A 17,665-nucleotide genomic window follows, 5' to 3' on the forward strand; every position below is an offset into this window, starting at 1 on the left:
TCCTCTCCAGGAGTCTTATTTATTTGGAAAGTACAGCTTAAGTTCTGCTATCATTGTTCAAGTTTACGTGAGCATAATGTATAGTTTAAGGGCAGAGCTGAAACCTAGCTTTGTGTTTATCCTTAGCACAAAAATATATATATATCATCACTGGATGCATTTTATCTGGTAAAATAATCGAACAGCAACAGAAATGCTGCCATCTGAGGTCCGTTTTTCAATTCCAAACTCCTCGCCTTCCCAGTCCTTGCTCCAGTTGTAAAATGGGTAATGGACTAAATCGCAGTCCCACTGTAAATCTCAACACACACTTCCAAAGCATCAGTTCCCCTCGCTGTAGATGAGGTTTGAAGCCGACGTTGAAGCTTTTATGACTGTCTTCTGTAGACATAATGTGCACGTCTGGTGCAGCAAAGATCCTCTTCCTCCTCAACTTACATGTCCAGAAGCTTCTGAGTTGCATAAACAAAACATTCCAGGGGAGGATTTATCTTCATTTGTTGTTGAAAAACCTTTTTGTGTGCACCCCTGGCTTCGGTTCAGTTTGGTACTTGTGGGCTGTCAGAACATCAATAATTTGTGAGCAAAAACAATGCAAACCAAGCTAGACCAGGACATGTATTTTTAAACGATCCCGTTGCTGTAGCGGTTTTGTAGTTATGGCTGGAATGACACGTTCATTATAACCCCCTGTTTTGAGTTGTGTATAAAATTACTTCGGGGCTGAAATTTCTCTTGCTGAGCTCAAGCCTGGAGAAATGAATTATTTTCAATTGAAAACGACAAACAACAACAAAAAAAAGGTGCTGTATCCCAAAGAGAAGAAAGTAATTTCTTGCTTAGAACCAAAATTACGGCCTTGTTTTGAATGAGACAGGAGGAACAACTTTATTTTGTAACTTCAGGCAGGTTATACATTAGGGTTTGAGTGAAAGTGCTCGTAATTATTCTCGTAGGTGTTAATCAGGACGGTACTAGGGTCTGTGCAAGAAGGTATTAAAGGGCTGTCTTCAATCCATGTTCTTTATTCCTGCTGTTTGAAACACTGTTGTTTTAAATTGTGAAGTTTTGGCATTTAGCAAGTAACAGACTAAACACAGGAAATAATTTCAACCACAAGCCCACACTCCTACTTCTGTGGGCTACAAACAAAAATCTCTGCACAGCCTCAGCCTCATCCCCTCCACCAGAGAATTATAGAATCATTTTGGCTGGAAGAGACCTTTAAGCTCGTCAAGTCCAGCCTTTGTCATAGAATCGTAGAATCACAGAATGGTTTCATCAGGGAGAGACCTTTAAGCTCATGGAGTGCAGCCTCTGTCCCAGCCCTATCAGCCACCAGCCCATTGCCCTCAGTGCAACACCCACCCATCTCTTAAACACCTCCAGGGATGGTGACTCCATCTTTTGATCCATGAAGAGCTTTTGGAGTACTGACCAGTCAAAGAACCTACAACAATTTCTGCCTTCAAGGGTGGCAGTTTGAGGACTGGGATATTTTTGCTGAAGTGGAATGTCGTTGCCATCAGCTTCTGGGCATGAGTTAGGGCTGTGTCCTCACTGACACCTTAAATTACAGATGTGTTTGTTCCTTCTCCTGAAAGCAAAATGTAACACAGATCTCTTGCTCTCTAGACCAGGCTGAGAAAAGGTAGCAAAGAGCAGGAATTGATTCAAACCGTTGGAGTTTCTTTAAGTTCAGATTTTCCTCGAGCTTTTTTTTTTTTGGTTTGTGTTTGTGAGGGTTTTTTTTTCTGGTGAAGTAACCCCACACCAACCTTTCACCATACAGCTTGCAGCGTGTGGTGGAAGGGCAGTGCTCTGAGCACACCTGCACTGATGATGTGAGCCCTTGTGAGCCCTGGTGAGGCCGGGAGGACGTTTTGCATTGCTTTCTGTGGGTTCAGGGAAGAGCCTTCCTTTCAGGAGATGCACTGTGGTGTTTTGGGGTGAACAGACGATGAGAGTCATGAGTAGCTGCAAGCACTCAGTGCCCCTGAAAACTGAGGTTTTCTCCTTTTTGTTACCTAAAAGTGCACACAAATTTGAAAACGTTTGCCTGAAGCTTTTTGTGTATCGCAAATATTTCTCCTTTTCCACTTGGAACAGCAATATTGCTTTCACAGAGCACTTTGGGATGTACAAAGGGGAAAAAAAACCAAACAAAAGTAAAGATACTTTTGGATCATTGAGAGAAAAAAAAAAACCCTAACAATAACCACAGGAAAAGTGTTCTTTCAGAGTTATTTAAAGTGATATATTTCTGATAAGGCTTTCTCTACAACTGTAAATTAGGGCTCTACATTTAAGGAGTGCATCTTCTCTTGGGAACAGGAAAAGAAAACATACATTTTGTTACAAATAGCCTGTGTATTTGAAAGGAGGTGGAAGTCAGAGAGCAGCAGAGCACTGCCATCATCCTCTCGTGACACGAGTGCTCACTGGCATGAGAACACATTGTAATACTTGTGCATGAAGGCTTAATGTTGCTCTGGGAAATGCCACCCTGGATTTCTAAGCTTTTCTGTAGCAAAACTACTGCTCCAATGTACATTAAAGAAATACAACATATGCTGCACATAGTCAGGGAAGGTGTAAGCTGTGCATAGCTTGGCAGAAGTGGGCTCAGCAGTTTTCAGTCCCTGTGTTTAGAAGCAGGCACTCCATTTCTTCCTGAAATGACATCAGGCATTTCCCTTCTCTTCCAGGGAGAGTAGTTTTATCCAATTTCTGCATCAAGGGGTTCAAAAAACGACCCACTCTTCTCAGCCCCAAGCCAATCCCTGGAGCAGACTCCAGGAAGCACAGGACCACATCAAGATAACTGCTGTCTGTTGAAGGACATGGCCAGAGGGGTTCCATAGGAAGACACCAATGAGGAGACATCACTTTTTTGGTCTTATAAAGGAGAAAAATGTTCTTATGTGACAGTTTTGATCTTTCTTTTCTGCAGGAAACGTGCAACCCACAGCGCCGGGAAAAGGAAGGGCAGCCAGAAGGATCTGAGACCCCCAGATCTGTGGATACATCACGAGGAGATGGAAATGAAGAACATTGAGAAGCCGACAGTCTCAGACCCTGCAGGAAGGGACTCCCCAATGCAGAGCTGCCAGGACATCACCCCCGTCAGCCACAGCCAGTCAGAAACACAACTGGGCAGCAAGAGCACCCCACAGCCTGGTGAGGGGCTCCGAGGGCAGGAGAGACAGGAATTGCCTGGATCTCATACAATGATAGGATTCATAGAATCACAGAATGGTTTCAGCTGGCAGAGACCTTTCAGCTCATGGAGTGCAGCCTCTGTCCCAGCCCTATTAACCACCAGCCCATTTCCCTCAGGGCAACACCTATCTGGCTCTGAAACCCCTCCAGGGATGGTGACTCCAGCACCTCCCTGGGCAGCCCCTTCCAATGCCTGACAGCCCTGGCACCAAAGAAATTCCTCCTCACATCCAGCCTGAACCTCCCCTGGCGACACTTGAGGCCGTTTCCTCTTGTGCTGTTGCTTGTCACTGGGGAGAACAGACCAACCCCACCTGGGTACAGCTGCCTTTCAGGTAGTTGTAGGGAGTGAGAAGGTCTCCCCTGAGCCTTCTTTTCTCCAGGCTCAACAGCCCCAGATCCCTCAGCCCTTCCTCACAGCAGATGTGCTCCAAATGCTTTCCCAGCTTGGAGCTGCCTCTGGATCCTCTCCAGCAGCTCCATGTCCTTGTAGAGAGGGGCCCAGAACTGGGCACAGTAGTGGAGGTGCAGCCTCCCCAAAGCCGAGTCCAGGGCAATGATCAGCTCCCTGCTCCTGCTGCCAACACTGTTCCTGCTGCAGGCCAGGCTGCCCTTGGCCTTCTTGCCCCCCTGGGCACGCTGCTGGCTCCTGTTGAGCCGCTGCCACCCGACACTGGCAGGTCCCTCTGTGCCTGGCAGCTTCCAGTCACTCCTCCCCAGGCCTGTAGCGCTGCTGGGGGTTGTTGTGGCCCAAGGGCAGGCCCTGGCCCTTGGCCTTATTGACACTCATGGCACTGGCCTTGGCCCAGCCATCCAGCCTGTCTAGATCTCTCTGTAGTGCTTCCCTACCCTCAGGCAGATTGTACACTTTCACCCAGCTTGGTGTCTTCTGCAAACTTACTAAGAGTGCACTTGTAGATTTGGGGAAATAAGAGTCACAGAAACATAGAATGATTTGGCTCAGAAAGGACATTTAAAGATCACATAGTCCAACCCCCTCCCACATACTCCAGTGTTTTCTTTTTCTCCACCAGCAGTGTGTAAATTTTCTTTAAGTTAATTTGACACTGCTGGTTAGTGACCTTTGCTCAGCAAGTGGAGTCTCTAACAGAGGGTGAAGCTTAGCAAGATCCAGGAGGAGATGGGAAGAGTGGGCAGCTCTGCTATGGATACTGAGAGAGATGTCCTTGGGTGGTTTTTGCAGTGCTTTCAGATTAGGGGAAAACCCATCAGTTTTGGTCTTTTACACCATTCTAATCTGTTTTTTAAGTTCAGAGATTCAACTGGCAGTGAAATGTTATCAAATTACATGTCATGATAAGGATGAGGGAGTCATGGGGAAGTAAGTGGGGAAATACGAAATGAAGAGTAGAGCAGGAGGAGAGCATGATTGGGAAGAAGGTGAGCAGGATCACCAGGAGCAGAATTTGGGCCAGGGAGACTGAGAAAACTCATTGCTTGTGGGTGATGGAGCAGAATAATTCCAGAGTTATCAGCTGGGGCTGTAAATAATTAAGATGACTTTTTCAGATGCCTCTGCAGCTCTCGTTCTTTCAGGGCAAGGAAAGTTAGAAAGGAGCAGTTTTCACATTTCTAAATGGTTCCAGTTGTCTTTGTCTGACTTTGTGGTTTGGGGTGATCATTTATGGCTGAGAAAGTAATTGTGAAAAGGGTTTCTCTTGGGTTTATTGCAAAGGTCTCTGTTAAATTAGATATTGGGAAAACATAACCAGAAGATGCCCTCTGCCTAAACAGATTGCTGATGATCAGGAGAACTGATCCAGGGCCCAGAAAGATCAATGAGAGAGCTTGCAATTGAGTGCATGGTAGGAAGTCATCACAGCACTTGAGCAAGTTAATGACAAAGGCTGGGCTAGATATTTTATGTGCAAATGCCCTGGCCCGTAAATAAATGCCTTTATGTTTCTTCTCATTCTGTGCTGCACAGCTCAGAAATACCGTCCCTGGCTTTTTCCCTGGCAATTAGGTCTTTGAATGACCATCAATAGGGGACTTGGCATTTCAGTCCTGCAATTCAGAGAATAGTGATTTGGCAAAAGAAAAGTATTTTTTTCAGGCAAATCTTCTCTTTCTTCTATTTTTAGAGATGATGTGTTTGCTTGGGTACATCAGAGATGAATAGTCTGAGTGGGTATTGAGCTTACCTGTATGACAGCATTAAGCAGATTTCATCTGTGGTTTATTAAAATAGCAAAAGTAACATAAATATAAGGTTTGTGTGAGGCAAGGTATGAAGAGAGAAATAGAGCTTTTATTCCCTTGCAATTCACTCCACCAAATACCCAGTTCCAAGCACACTTTCCCTCTGACAAATGTGTTCTCTAGATTTTTTGAATGCTTGAAATATCCTCCACTGATGTGATTAAATTAGAGTGTCTGTAGTTCAATACCTAAACAGAATATCTCATTTCTATAGTTGCTAGGACAATTTTGAATTGGATTAGACATTAGGCAATGTGTCTCAGCTCTCTGTTTGAGATGGGCTAGCTGTGATCCAGGACCAAAGAAGGGGAAGATCCAAGGACGACTTTACCTTGCTATGATTTCTGTAGAAAAAAACCCCAAGATGCACAGGCTGAAAGAGCCACTATGAATTACTGGACCTCCAGAACATAGGACTTGATGAGGAAGGTTGTTTTCATCCTTCGGATGTGTTTAAAAGACAAACTTTTGGCTGTTGGGTTTATTAAGTACCTGAATTTATGACTTCTTTTTTCTTTTAGCCTTGCTACTTGAATTCCAAAGTAAGTTGATAACAGGGAAGTTACAAGGAAAGTGTCATATTTTTGTGAAGTGAATGGGATTTTCCAAAGAAAATAGATATCTAGATATCCATTTAGATATCTACATTCTCACACAGAAAAACACCAACAGCAATTTTATTCAGAAAAGGCAGCCAAAATAGTCTGTGCAGCGCTTTGCAGGTGATGGTGTTTAACAGATGGTTAAAAAAAACCCCTATTGACCTTTCTGCTGGATACAGGATGAAGCGAAACATTCGTTTACATTTTCCACTGAGGTGCTGTGTTGTTCTTCTGCAGGTCCTGAGACAGAAGATGTTGGGAGCAGCATGTCCACGTTAGAGCGTTCACTTGCTGCCCGCAGAGCCACCCGTGCCAAGCTCATGATCCCCATGGACTCCCAGCCAAGCAACCCTTGTGAGTACCAGGACCTTCCCCTAGCCCCATTCTGCACCCCAAGCCGTGCTCACCCCTTTGAAGTTCTCATCTGATCTTTTAAATATGACCTAAACGTGCCTCAGGAAGTCAAACAGAGTCAGTAATGTTTTCTTTATCTAAAATACCCCAGAAACTGCCAAGATGCTTGGCAGGGCTTCACAAGGCATTCATGGAAAAACTGCAGAGAGAGAATTCAGCTAGACCCAGCCTAGGCTAAGCCTAAAAACTCGTGATTTCCGTTTTTACTGATGGATAGTGCTGGGTCAACCCCTCTATCTCCCTACTATAAACAAGGGAAAGAGTTCAAGCTACCAGACAGAGGCTTTTGCAAAACACACACACACACATAAATTGTGGTATTATTATTATCAGTAATTGCAATCAGATGACATTGTCACAGTTTCTGCTATGTTTTCTTCTGTTTACAGTAGGTTGCCACTGCATTACATGTTTATTTAATAAGAAGGAGCTCTTTTATAAAACTAAGTAAATGAGGAGAAGAAATGTTTTTAATAGCTGTTACATTTTAGTGACCACAGAGTGTTTATCATTGAGTGAATTTCATAGTTGAAGTGAACCTTTTTTCATGGCAGCAAGGTCAAAAGAAAGACAGGAAGGTTGGAGAGCATTAGATAGGTTCTCCCATCCTGCAGATTCTGAAGTGACCTTGTTTCACATCTGAGTAAAGGAAAAGGATGAGAAACTGCAGGCACTGGAGAGAGAGAGTTTGGCATTGGCAAAGTTCCTGGAGGAGGATAAGACTTTGGATCTCCACCTTTCCTCTAATCAGTCTCTTGGTAGGTCCCAGCTTTCATCTGGAAGTTCTACCTTTGACATCACAAAACAGGTCCAATCAAAAATCTGTAGGAATTGGTACATCTGTGTAAACAGTAAGAAAAAAAGATGAGAGACTTTTTGCAAGAACATGTAGGGACAGGACAAGGGGTAATGGCTTTAAACTGAAAGAGAGGAGATTTAGATGAGACCTGAGGAAGAAGTTCTCTGTGAGGGTGAAGGTGGTGAGGCCCTGGCACAGCCTGTCCAGAGATGCTGTGGCTGCCCCATCACTGGCAATGTCCAAGAGCAGGTTGAATGGGGCTGGGAGCAACCTGGGCTAGTGGAAGGTGTCCCTGCCCATGGCAAGGGGCTGGAACCAGATGAGATTCAAGGTCTCTTCCAACTCAAACCATTCTATGATGCTGTAATTAAATCTGTTTCATCACAAAACATCTTTTATCTGTGATGGTTAAATGTAGGTGCCTATTTTTAGGTTCCTTTGTAGAAGGGCACATCACAAATTATGTAGGAGCCAAATGAAGGAGAGAGAATAACCTATCATGGCTTTGTTCAGTAAATTACCTAGCAGGAGTCAATATTGCTTCCCTTAATTTGTGCTCATTATGGGTGCAATTCAGGTCATGCTGCTCAGCCTCAATACCCAAGGATAAACCACAGGTGCCCAGGGAAAGACTGAGTTCCTGTTCTTCACACCTTGGGGATGGAAATATCACCATAGTGGAAATATTTCAGCCTCTACTTTCTTTGTGATCTGCAGGATAGACCTTTGGGTTGAGACAGAGAAAGCTCTTACACCAGTCATCTGGGTCTTGCAAAATATTCCCATCACACTAAATCTCACAATCAGGCAATTTTCCCTCTTCTTGAGTGGGATTCCTCCTGGGTTGAAGGAAGGCAGCAGTCCAAGGAAACGGATAGACTTGGAGTGGTGTAAGCAAGATCAGAACCAAATGAATTGTAATTACGATGGGTCAATAGCAGCGTCAGTTAAGTAGAAGTCAAGTTAACACTGTTCCATAGAGCACAGATGAAAGTGCCCTTACACTTGTGTAGTTTTTCCAGCCAAATGATGCACTTTGATGAGAGATGTCCTCTTTTCCATGTGTATCTATTTCCAACAGTATCAATCTAACCCGCAGCGACGGCGTGTTATGATTGTTTGCAAATAATTAAACTCGGATTTATAGAAGTCTTATTTGTACATTTGTGCAGGCTGAGTTATGCCAAATATAGGGGATTTTTTTTTTCCCTCAGAAGATAAAATTGAGGCTTTGTCAGATTAGATGTTTTAATTAATTTCTCTCCGTTTGCCTGATGCTGAAAGGAATTGTCAGCAGTGAGCAATTAAACAGATTGATTCTTCAACACTGTAATTCTGAAGCAAAAAACACGTACTCTTAATTGTTAAATGCCAAATTTGGAAGTATTCACGCTCATCTCAGTAATCAGTATTTGCAGTCTTTGAGAAGGAACATACTCTGCAACACGCTTTTGCTTACTGAAGTGGAAGGAGCGTAGACTAGATGAATTTGATAAGGTTTCAGTGATATCTTTGATGGCTCTAATGCTGCTGATATACAGGCAACCACAGGTAGCTGTTGTGTGGAGAGGAGTGTTTTTACAGACAAAATTAAGTGTGAAAGCCTCTACAAGGTATCATACTCGAGGACTGTAGCTGCGATTCATCTGTTTTCTGGTTGTGTTATTTCCTTCTGGAAGAGGAGGAACAAGATGCTCACAGAGTAAATCAGTTTGGAGAGTTTTCTGCCGTTTTGCAGAGAGGGTTGGCTATTTTTTTCTCCAGTTCATTCCCTCTCCCTAAAACTGCAGAAAATCGCAACCGTTTCTCTATTTTTTCAGGGAAATATGAACACAACGACTCAGTTGCTTTGGTAGCCTCTGGAGTGCTGGCACACAATTCAACCCGCCCTACTTTGTCATTCCCGTGAGCTGTCCTTGGGTGCTGCTTGCTTGTTCCTTTACATGACACAGTACATTTCAAATGCAGACCAGTGTTTAGGGAGCTCTGTGATTTGATCAGGGAATTTCTGTTTTCAGTGTCTTAGTATATCAATATTAAGTGCAAATTCAATCTCTGACGGGCTATGACAGGACAGATTTGTTGTCACATCTGCTTGAAATTGCAAAGACTTATTGAAAATGTTTGGTGTTACCATTTCTCCAGCCTCTCTGCAACAGAGCACTGCAATGAATGGTAATCCTGTCTTACTTTACAAATGAAAGCGCTAGGTACCCACACCCTAAAAAGAAATGAAGGAATGGACTCTGAAAAACAAGTTGTTCTTTAATAGGATCCAATAAAGAGTGCTGTTTCTCACCCTAGCAGCAGCGTTATAAATGTTGTCAATAAAAGTGTCTTACACAGGCAAAACGAAATGTCTGAGTAGTGGGAAATTCTCTTCTAAGAGTGGGCCAGCTGAACCTGGGTGACTCTGAAGCTCAAATCACCTTGTTACCTCCGGAATCACAGCGTTGTCTTGTTGGAAACCTTGTCCTTAAAAATACCCTCGTAAAGCCTTGGCACCATCATAGCTTGTTGTGTGACCTTGGGCAGGTAGCCCAGCTCGCCACTCTGTGTAATGGATGTAGTAGGAGCTAGAAGTGATTTTAATGACTATCTTAAAGTTTACAGCATTGTTTATAATTCCTGTGTGTGTGAAAGGTGCTAGATAAGCCAAACCTTATCATCAATGAGCCAAAAACCTCTGGTTATTTGTTTAGCTGGGCAAAACTTTAATGAGAGTTTCCAAGTTTGTCTTAAAAGCTGCAAAGCAATTTATGATTTGTAAAGCATTCTTATCACCCCCTTTTCAAGTGCTGACTGTTGAAAATAAAGGAGACAAGTCACAGAAAAGCCTGAATTCATCACACTCTGATCCCTGGTTTCAAATCGTAGCATTTCACTTTAATTTGGCTCCAGAACTCACATTCGACTTCAGACTTAGCTACTGGTTTAGTGGCACATCTCACCCAATGTTTCCTACAGGCATGGATATTCCCAAGTGGGAAATGATGCCCAGATATTGCTCAAACTATTCCTTCTCTCTCCTTTTTTTTTCTTTTGTTTTGTTTTTGTTTTGGTTTTTTTTCTGTCAAGGAGTATAAAGCTCCTTCCCAAGGAATGAACTCTTAGGAGTACAGGGGAAAGGGACCTGGGAGTGCTGCTGGGCAGCAGGATGAGCATGAGCCAGCAACTTGCCCTCATGGGGAGGAAGGCCAATGGCATCCTGGGGTGGATGAGAAGGGCTGTGGGCAGTAGGTGGAGAGAGGCTCTGCTCCCCCTTTGCTCTGCACTGGGAACACCAGATCTGGAATATTGTGTCCCCTCAGTTGCAGAAGGACAGGGAGCTGCTGGAGAGAGTTCAGTGCAGGGACATAGAGATGATGGAGAGGAGCATCTGCCTTGTGATGAAAGGCTGAGGGAGCTGGGGCTCTGCAGCTTGGCGGAGCCTAAGGGGTGAGGTCATTCATGTTACAAATGCATCAAGGGTGAGTGTCAGGAGGCTGGAGCCAGGCTGTGCTCAGTGATGGGCAATGACAGGACAAGGAGCAATGGGCACAAGCTGGAACAGAAGAGGCTCCAAAGAAACACAAGGCAGAACTTGTTCCCTGTTGAGGTGAGGGAGCACTGGCAGGGGTTGCCCAGATGTGCTGTGGAGTCTCCTTCTCTGGAGACATTCAACCCCAGCTGGATGAGTCCCTGTGTGCCCTGCTCTAGGTGGTGCTGCTCTGGCAGGGGGTTGCACTGGATGAGCTTTCCAGGTCCCTCCCAGCCCTTCAGATTATGTGATTCCAAAACGTGGCCAGATAGCTGGAGCACAGACAAAAAGCTATTGAATTTTGCAGATAGGTAAGAGCAGACTGCATTTGCAATTGTCCAGTGTATACCAAAGAGGCATATTTCTGTATACAGAGATGACTTCTGTGGGCAGAGGCACATATTATACTGCCTCTTTGGGTACTTTGCTCGGGAAACTTGGGTTTTTTCTGGTTCCCTACTGACTCTTTAAGGACTTTTTATGACAAAAATTATTTCTGAAAGCACTGATTTCATATCTCTTTCCTTCTTTCCTTTTAGCTGTGGTCAGTGCCATTCCAGTGCCAACACTAGAAAGTGCCCAGTACCCCGGGATCCTGCCGTCCCCGACCTGCGGATACCCTCACCCACAGTTCACCCTTCGGACAGTGCCCTTCCCGACTCTCTCCGTGGACAGGACCTTTGGAGCAGGAAGAAGTCAGTAAAGTGCTTTTCTTCTGCTCTTTGCTATGAAGTGCTTGGAAAGAACTTGCTTTCTATCACTGGGCTGTATAAGCTTTAACCAATGCAAATGGTGGTACACTTTTGTTTTTTAGAGCCAGGATGAGTCCAGCCTGGTCAAAGAAACTGGCTCTGGGCAGCCTTTGCTCCATCAGCAGCTCCAGTGGCAATTTCCAGCCTGTTACTATCTGTCAGTCATTTCACTGTGGTTTAATTTCCTTTGGTTTATTCATAAGGATATTCCCAGAAAAAATGCAGGCTTCAAGAGCTCTTCTTCATCCCAAGGCAGAATCTAGTATCATCACTCATTAAAATAATCCTTGATAGCACTTACACGACCTCTCCACACAGTGTCTTCCCAGGCTTATCCTCCCTCACTTCCAGAAACACTTTCTTTAACATCTAACTTGCTGAAATCTAAGCCCACTCCTTCCTGGTTCAATTATAGCGGGCACACAGAACAGTTTATTTGCTTCCTTTTGCAGATCCTTTTATACGTGTGGATACCGTCGTCCCGTCTCACATCGCTTGTCTCTTCTCTAGAGTGAGCTCTATATTCATATACGCTCCTCTGCAGTAACAGATTTGTGTTTTGTCTGTTGCCATAACCATTTTTCATTGTATCGTGATCTGAGGGGAAGGAACCCGAGCCCACGGCCTCACCTTCACAACTTACTCATGAGCCTCTGTCTCACCAGCAGCCATCTGTTCTTTGTTCAAGCCTAACAAGCATGCTCTGGCATATTAATTATACTTGGAGGGCTCATATTTTCTTACAGTTCTCCTTTAACTCTACTGCATATCAAGCCTGAGTTATTGACAGATTAATGTCAATCTACTGCGTGCGTTTTTCCCTCACATCACAGAGCGCCTGTGCTGCAGGTCCACGGGGAACTCATCTTGAAATGACTGATTTTTTTCCTCCTGTTTGATTGTTGCTTTCAGTCAGTTCAAACAGGTCTTTGGGGACAGGTGATTGAAATGCAGTGGTGGGACTGTAGGTAAAAGGTGGGTTTAGATGTCTTGGTCATTACCCTAATGCCATTCCCCCATCTTCAGTGTGGTTGCTAAGGACTCTTCACAGCTAGATGACAATTTCCTCTGGAGGACCTTGCTGGCATAGTCGGGTTTTTGATCTGCTGCTTAAATTAATACCAAACCTGCCACAAATACAATGCACAGAAACAAAGTCAATTTGGTTCCTTGCTTGACGTACATTAGATGTCAGGGAATAAAAAGAAATGTAACTACCCTGTGCCTGCTCATGGAGATGGAAGAAAAAAACCCTGTTGAAGTCTGTATTGTTTGCTCAGCTGTCATCATCTCGACCAGCTCATAAAAGACGTGAACATCTGCAGCCCTCAGATCTAAAATCCAGCTGTAGGAGGGAGGGAGGTTTCCCTAGTTTTGCTGATGCCTCTGAGATGCAGGCAGCTGGTGAATACCATACAGAGTGGGGGCTGGGACACAATTGCTGAGAGGCACATCAGTCACAACCCCCAAAATCACCACGTGCATTCAGTTTCTGCCTGAACCAGCCACTGGATTTAGATGTGTGTAGCCTGGAGATGACACTTTCAAAAAGAGGAACGTCTTTGAGATGCCATTGGATGCAATGGCAGTTCCTGAGGGAAGCTGTGTGTAGAAGGGTATGGGTTTACTCCAGCCTCTCAAATGTGGCACACTTGACAGCTGACCAGAGGACTGCAAACACACCAAAGTGTTCTGCAAGAAGGCTGAACTCAAAACAGCTTTAGTTATTCAGAAGACCTGATGTGCCTTGAAAGAGCACAAGCAGTGGAGACCGTGTGGTATTTCCAATGCTATCTAAGCCTGTTACAGGGTACAATGACAACCTGTTACAGCTCCTGCAGCTGTGCTTTGACTTCCAAAGCTCTCACATCATACAAAATACCTCCACATGCAGTTTTCCTTCGCTGTGCCTTACGTCTTCACCGCCACGGCAGTGAAGTGAAGGCACAGAAAGGGACGTGGAGATAGTGTTTGTTTTCTGTTGACACTTGACACTGTCAGAACCAGCCAAGCAGTTTGCTAGGTTTATATAATGGCAGCGTTCGTTACTTTTTCAACCCAGGGAGGATTGAAGGGACATAAAAGTTTATTTCTAATATGATGCCTGAAGCCTTTCCCAGTGCCAGTGCCGTTGCTGCCGAGTGCCAGCGCTGACGGTGTCAGCCCATCTGGAAGAGCAGTCAATCTCCAGCTCATCCGACTGAAATGCAGCTGCTTTGTTTGTTGCTCCCCTCCCATTGCCTCACCTCCCATCTCGCCGCAGCAGAGAATGGGGGATAAAGCAACGAAATCACTCTTAAGGCTTTGAGTTTGTTTATGTTTGGCTGTTTTCTTACTGCAGTTGTGCAGTTGAGAGCAACAAGTAGTCAAAGAGGCTGTAAAGACAATGCATAAAGCTTTTGTGTGTGTGTGTGTGTGTGTGTGTGTGTTTTACCCCTCAGTGAAAAAAAAGACTGCTTGATACTTGACCAATTACTGCTGTGTCTGAAAAAGAAATATACCCAGCAATAATTCCTCTGAGACAGAGCCTACCTGCAGTGCTGCATGACCGAGCACCCTATTGATCAAGATGTAGCAATCCCTGAATAAATCATACGCCGTGCCATTAGCCAGGGTGTTGCTCAGCATCCTGCTGTACAGGCGATGCCTGAACACCTTCTTCTGCTTCTGAAGGCCTTTTCCATTGACCCGGAGATTTGAGTGCTGCAACTTATCTTTAGGACAAATGTTCTGCTGAAGAGGGAGTTGAAAAAAAAAACAAATGGAGAGTCAGACCCCAGCTAGAGCTTGAATAATAAGCTGTCTTGCCTGTTTGGCTACTGCAGATGACACTACCAGCCGTAAAACTGCTAAATATCAGGTTTTTCCAGACAGAAAACATGTCTGAGCTATAATAAAGTGCTTGTTGTCTGATCAACAATCCTTCCCATGCCTTACCTTCTCCTCCAGGCTCCTCTTGAGCTCTGTCACACCTGCTGCTTACAATTTTATCAAGACAGGTAGGAGAAGATGGTGACATGCCTAGTTGGCTATGTCTTACAAAGGGAAGAAGATGCTCTTTTTCCCTCCCCCTCCAACTACTGGTCATGCTGAGCTATCTTGGTTACTAGGAGAAAAAGAAGAGAGATGGAAGTAACCATCTCCCACTTGGAAGGTACTGAAGTGGCCCCATGCCCCATACAAATGCTGGTCAGCATAAACAGACTGTGTTCCCATCCTGATCACATATTTAAGGGAGGCAGAGTGCTTTTCTTCAAGCCAATCCTAAAGACTACAAGTGGTCCAACAGCACCGTTTTTAGCATTACCTTAATAATCTACATGATGAGAACTTGAATATGTTCAGAAAAATTGGTTTTTAAAAAGTGAAGAGAAATTATTTTCCAGTATGACAAGGAAAGATTGAAATTTGTGTAAACCAGAAGAACAATTCTCTTAACAGAAAAGTGTCATAGGATGGAGATAACTTTATGTGCACTGTTAGAGTGAGATGTTCTTCGAGCTGACTTTCTGGCTGTGAACAGTGAGCTCATCCAGCTGCAAATCTTAAATCCCTTCTACCTTAGAAACTGCACTCTGGACATAATGGAAATGGTCATTTTTATTCAACATTCTGTTTTGAGTTCAGCAAGAGTTGCAACATCTCACAGAAGTGAGATGAGAGCTGTACTAGAGTTGTAAGGTCCTGCTTAGCCCTTCACGTCCCTCGTTCTCGTCTAGAAGCAGAACCATCAGCAGAGCAATTTGTGCAGGACATGATTCTTTGCATTTAACCACATTTCATTTTTAAATGATTCTGCCATCTTCCCATGATTCAGCTTTAACAGTGTTTTAAAAGCGTTTCTGAAGAATAGCTTTTGAGATACCACCTAAAGTTGACCCAGAGTAGTAACCTGACAATAAACACACTGTAAACGTGTTACTGTTTGTGCTACAGTAACAACCAAAGATCCCAACAGAAGTGAGGCATTGTTGAGATACACAACCTGAAAAACACACAGGAAGTCATTAGACATGGGATAAAGTTCAGTCATTTTGAGTCCCTATCTACCATCACACGCTTTGAATCATTATTACCTTTTATTTTCAATCTGTATTGTTTTCGTTGCCACCTCAGACTATGGAACAGACAATAGCTACAAATCCAAGAGGGAATAGAATCATAGAATCATAGAATCATAGAATGGTAGGGGTTGGAAGGGACCTTTAGAGATCATCTAGTCCAACCCCCTGCAGAAGCAGGGTCACCTATATCAGGTCACACAGGAACGTGTCCAGGCAGGTTACTTCTTAATAGAAGTTGCACCATCTAAAAATACATTCAGATACCTAAATCCATTAACAGCATTGTACCAACCAACAAACATGCAAAGGCACAGAAAAGATAAAAAGACTTTGCTTCAGAAACTTATTATTCCGTTTGTTAGTCAGAGTCTGTGGCTATTGGAGTTCAAAGGACATTTATTATTAATGTTTCCTCACATATATGCAGATAGGGCTGTATCCAAGGTTTCTTCAAAGCAAGGAGACCCTATTTGGTTTTGCTGGGCTCTAGAGTGAATCTTCATACATAGCATAGAATTTCTTTGCTCTGGCAAAATATTTTGGCAGATTCAAAAGTGAAAAACATCTCAACTGGAATGCAGCATGGTGTTGCCTGCTCCATCTTAAAGCTCAATTGGGAGTCTGCTTTCTGTTAAAACAATAAGGTAATCATACAATGGTAGGGGTTCAAAGACACCTTTAGAGATCATCCAGTCCAACTCCCCTGCAGAAGCAGGTCCCACCTAGATAAGGTCACACAGGAACGTGTCCAGGTGGGTCTTGAAGCCCTCCAAGGAAGGAGCCTCCACACCCTCCCTGGGCAGCCTGGGCCAGGGCTCCCTCACTGAAACACTCAAACAGTTTGTCCTGATGTTTCAATGGAACTGTTTGTGTTCCAGCTTCATCCCATCACCCCTTGTCCTGTTCTTAGATACCATCAGAAAAAGTGCTGCCCCAACCTCCTGACACCCACTATTGAGATATTTGTCAATAGAAATGAGATTCCCCCTCAATCTCCTCTCCTCCAGACTAAACAGCCCCAGATCCCACAGGCTTTCCTCATGGGGAAGTTGCTCCAGTGCCCTGATCATCTTGCTGGCCCTGCACTGGCCTCTCTGCAGCAGTTCCCTGTCTCTCTGGAGCTGGGGAGCCCAGAACTGGACACAGGACTCCAGATGAGGCCTCAGCAGGGCAGAGCAGAGGGGGAGCAGAACCTCCCTCAAGTTGCTGGACACACTCTTCTTGATGCCCCCAGATGTAATAGATGTAATAATTGGATGAGTAGAAATAATCATAATCCGTGGTCACTTGTGTTGAGATGCATGAAGGAGATTTGCCCAGCTGGCTGCTAGGCAGGGGATTGATGTAGGTGATGTAGGCAGCAGTAGCAATGTGCTCGTCTTCATCCATCCTACAAGTAAACAATCCATCCTCTCTTCCTTTGGGGACTTGAGTGAATTGCAAATTAATGGTTCTCATTATGTTTGCAAGCATGTACATCTTATTTTAGGAAAAAAAAAAACACAAAAAAGTCTTCTCAAGCATGAAGCACCTTCATTAGACCACTTACCTTCAATATTTAAATCCCAGCTCCAGCTTCTAATTTTAATAGAGTCATCACACCTTTCTCTTCAGTAATAGCTGCAGGATAGCCTGAAATCGTTTATGTAATAATGGTTATGTAGGTCTCCAGATTTTACAACTAAATCTTTAAGGTAAAACATACTCATACAGTAAAGCAGTAATTTAATAGCCTTTTAATGCAGAGGCTGTTAAGCTGACGTTGGCTGATAAAACTGATAAAGCTCTGTTATCTGAGAGTGCCACTGCAGAAAATACCAAGAAGGTATTTGATGGCCATTCACAGTAAGTGTCTGGTTTACTTGTTTCTCCAAACAGGTCAAGAGCCTCCCACAAAAGCTGTCCTTGAGGACAAAATGAAGAGCACTGGGCTCCACAGGAAGCTCAGGCTTTGGGAAACACATCAAAAGACATTTCGAGGCTAAGAGCATAGACAAAAAGGCTTGAAGCAAAGACCTCACCAAGGACTTACTCTAGAAAGCATCATAACCTCAGATGTGTACCTCTGT

General features: G+C 44.1%; 1 protein-coding gene across 1 annotated transcript in view; it reads left to right on the forward strand.

The window, feature by feature from the left end:
• The window catches only part of DCC (DCC netrin 1 receptor), a 550,939-nt gene that overhangs the window by 514,764 nt on the left and 18,510 nt on the right, over window positions 1-17,665 (forward strand). Inside the window, exons 26-28 of the mRNA XM_062018865.1 lie at window positions 2,954-3,180; window positions 6,285-6,401; window positions 11,320-11,475. Of these exons, the coding sequence (XP_061874849.1) occupies window positions 2,954-3,180; window positions 6,285-6,401; window positions 11,320-11,475 (500 nt within the window). The remainder of the gene's footprint in view (window positions 1-2,953; window positions 3,181-6,284; window positions 6,402-11,319; window positions 11,476-17,665) is intronic.

Source organism: Colius striatus, chromosome Z (assembly GCF_028858725.1).
Source record: "Colius striatus isolate bColStr4 chromosome Z, bColStr4.1.hap1, whole genome shotgun sequence".
Taxonomy (NCBI): domain Eukaryota; kingdom Metazoa; phylum Chordata; class Aves; order Coliiformes; family Coliidae; genus Colius; species Colius striatus.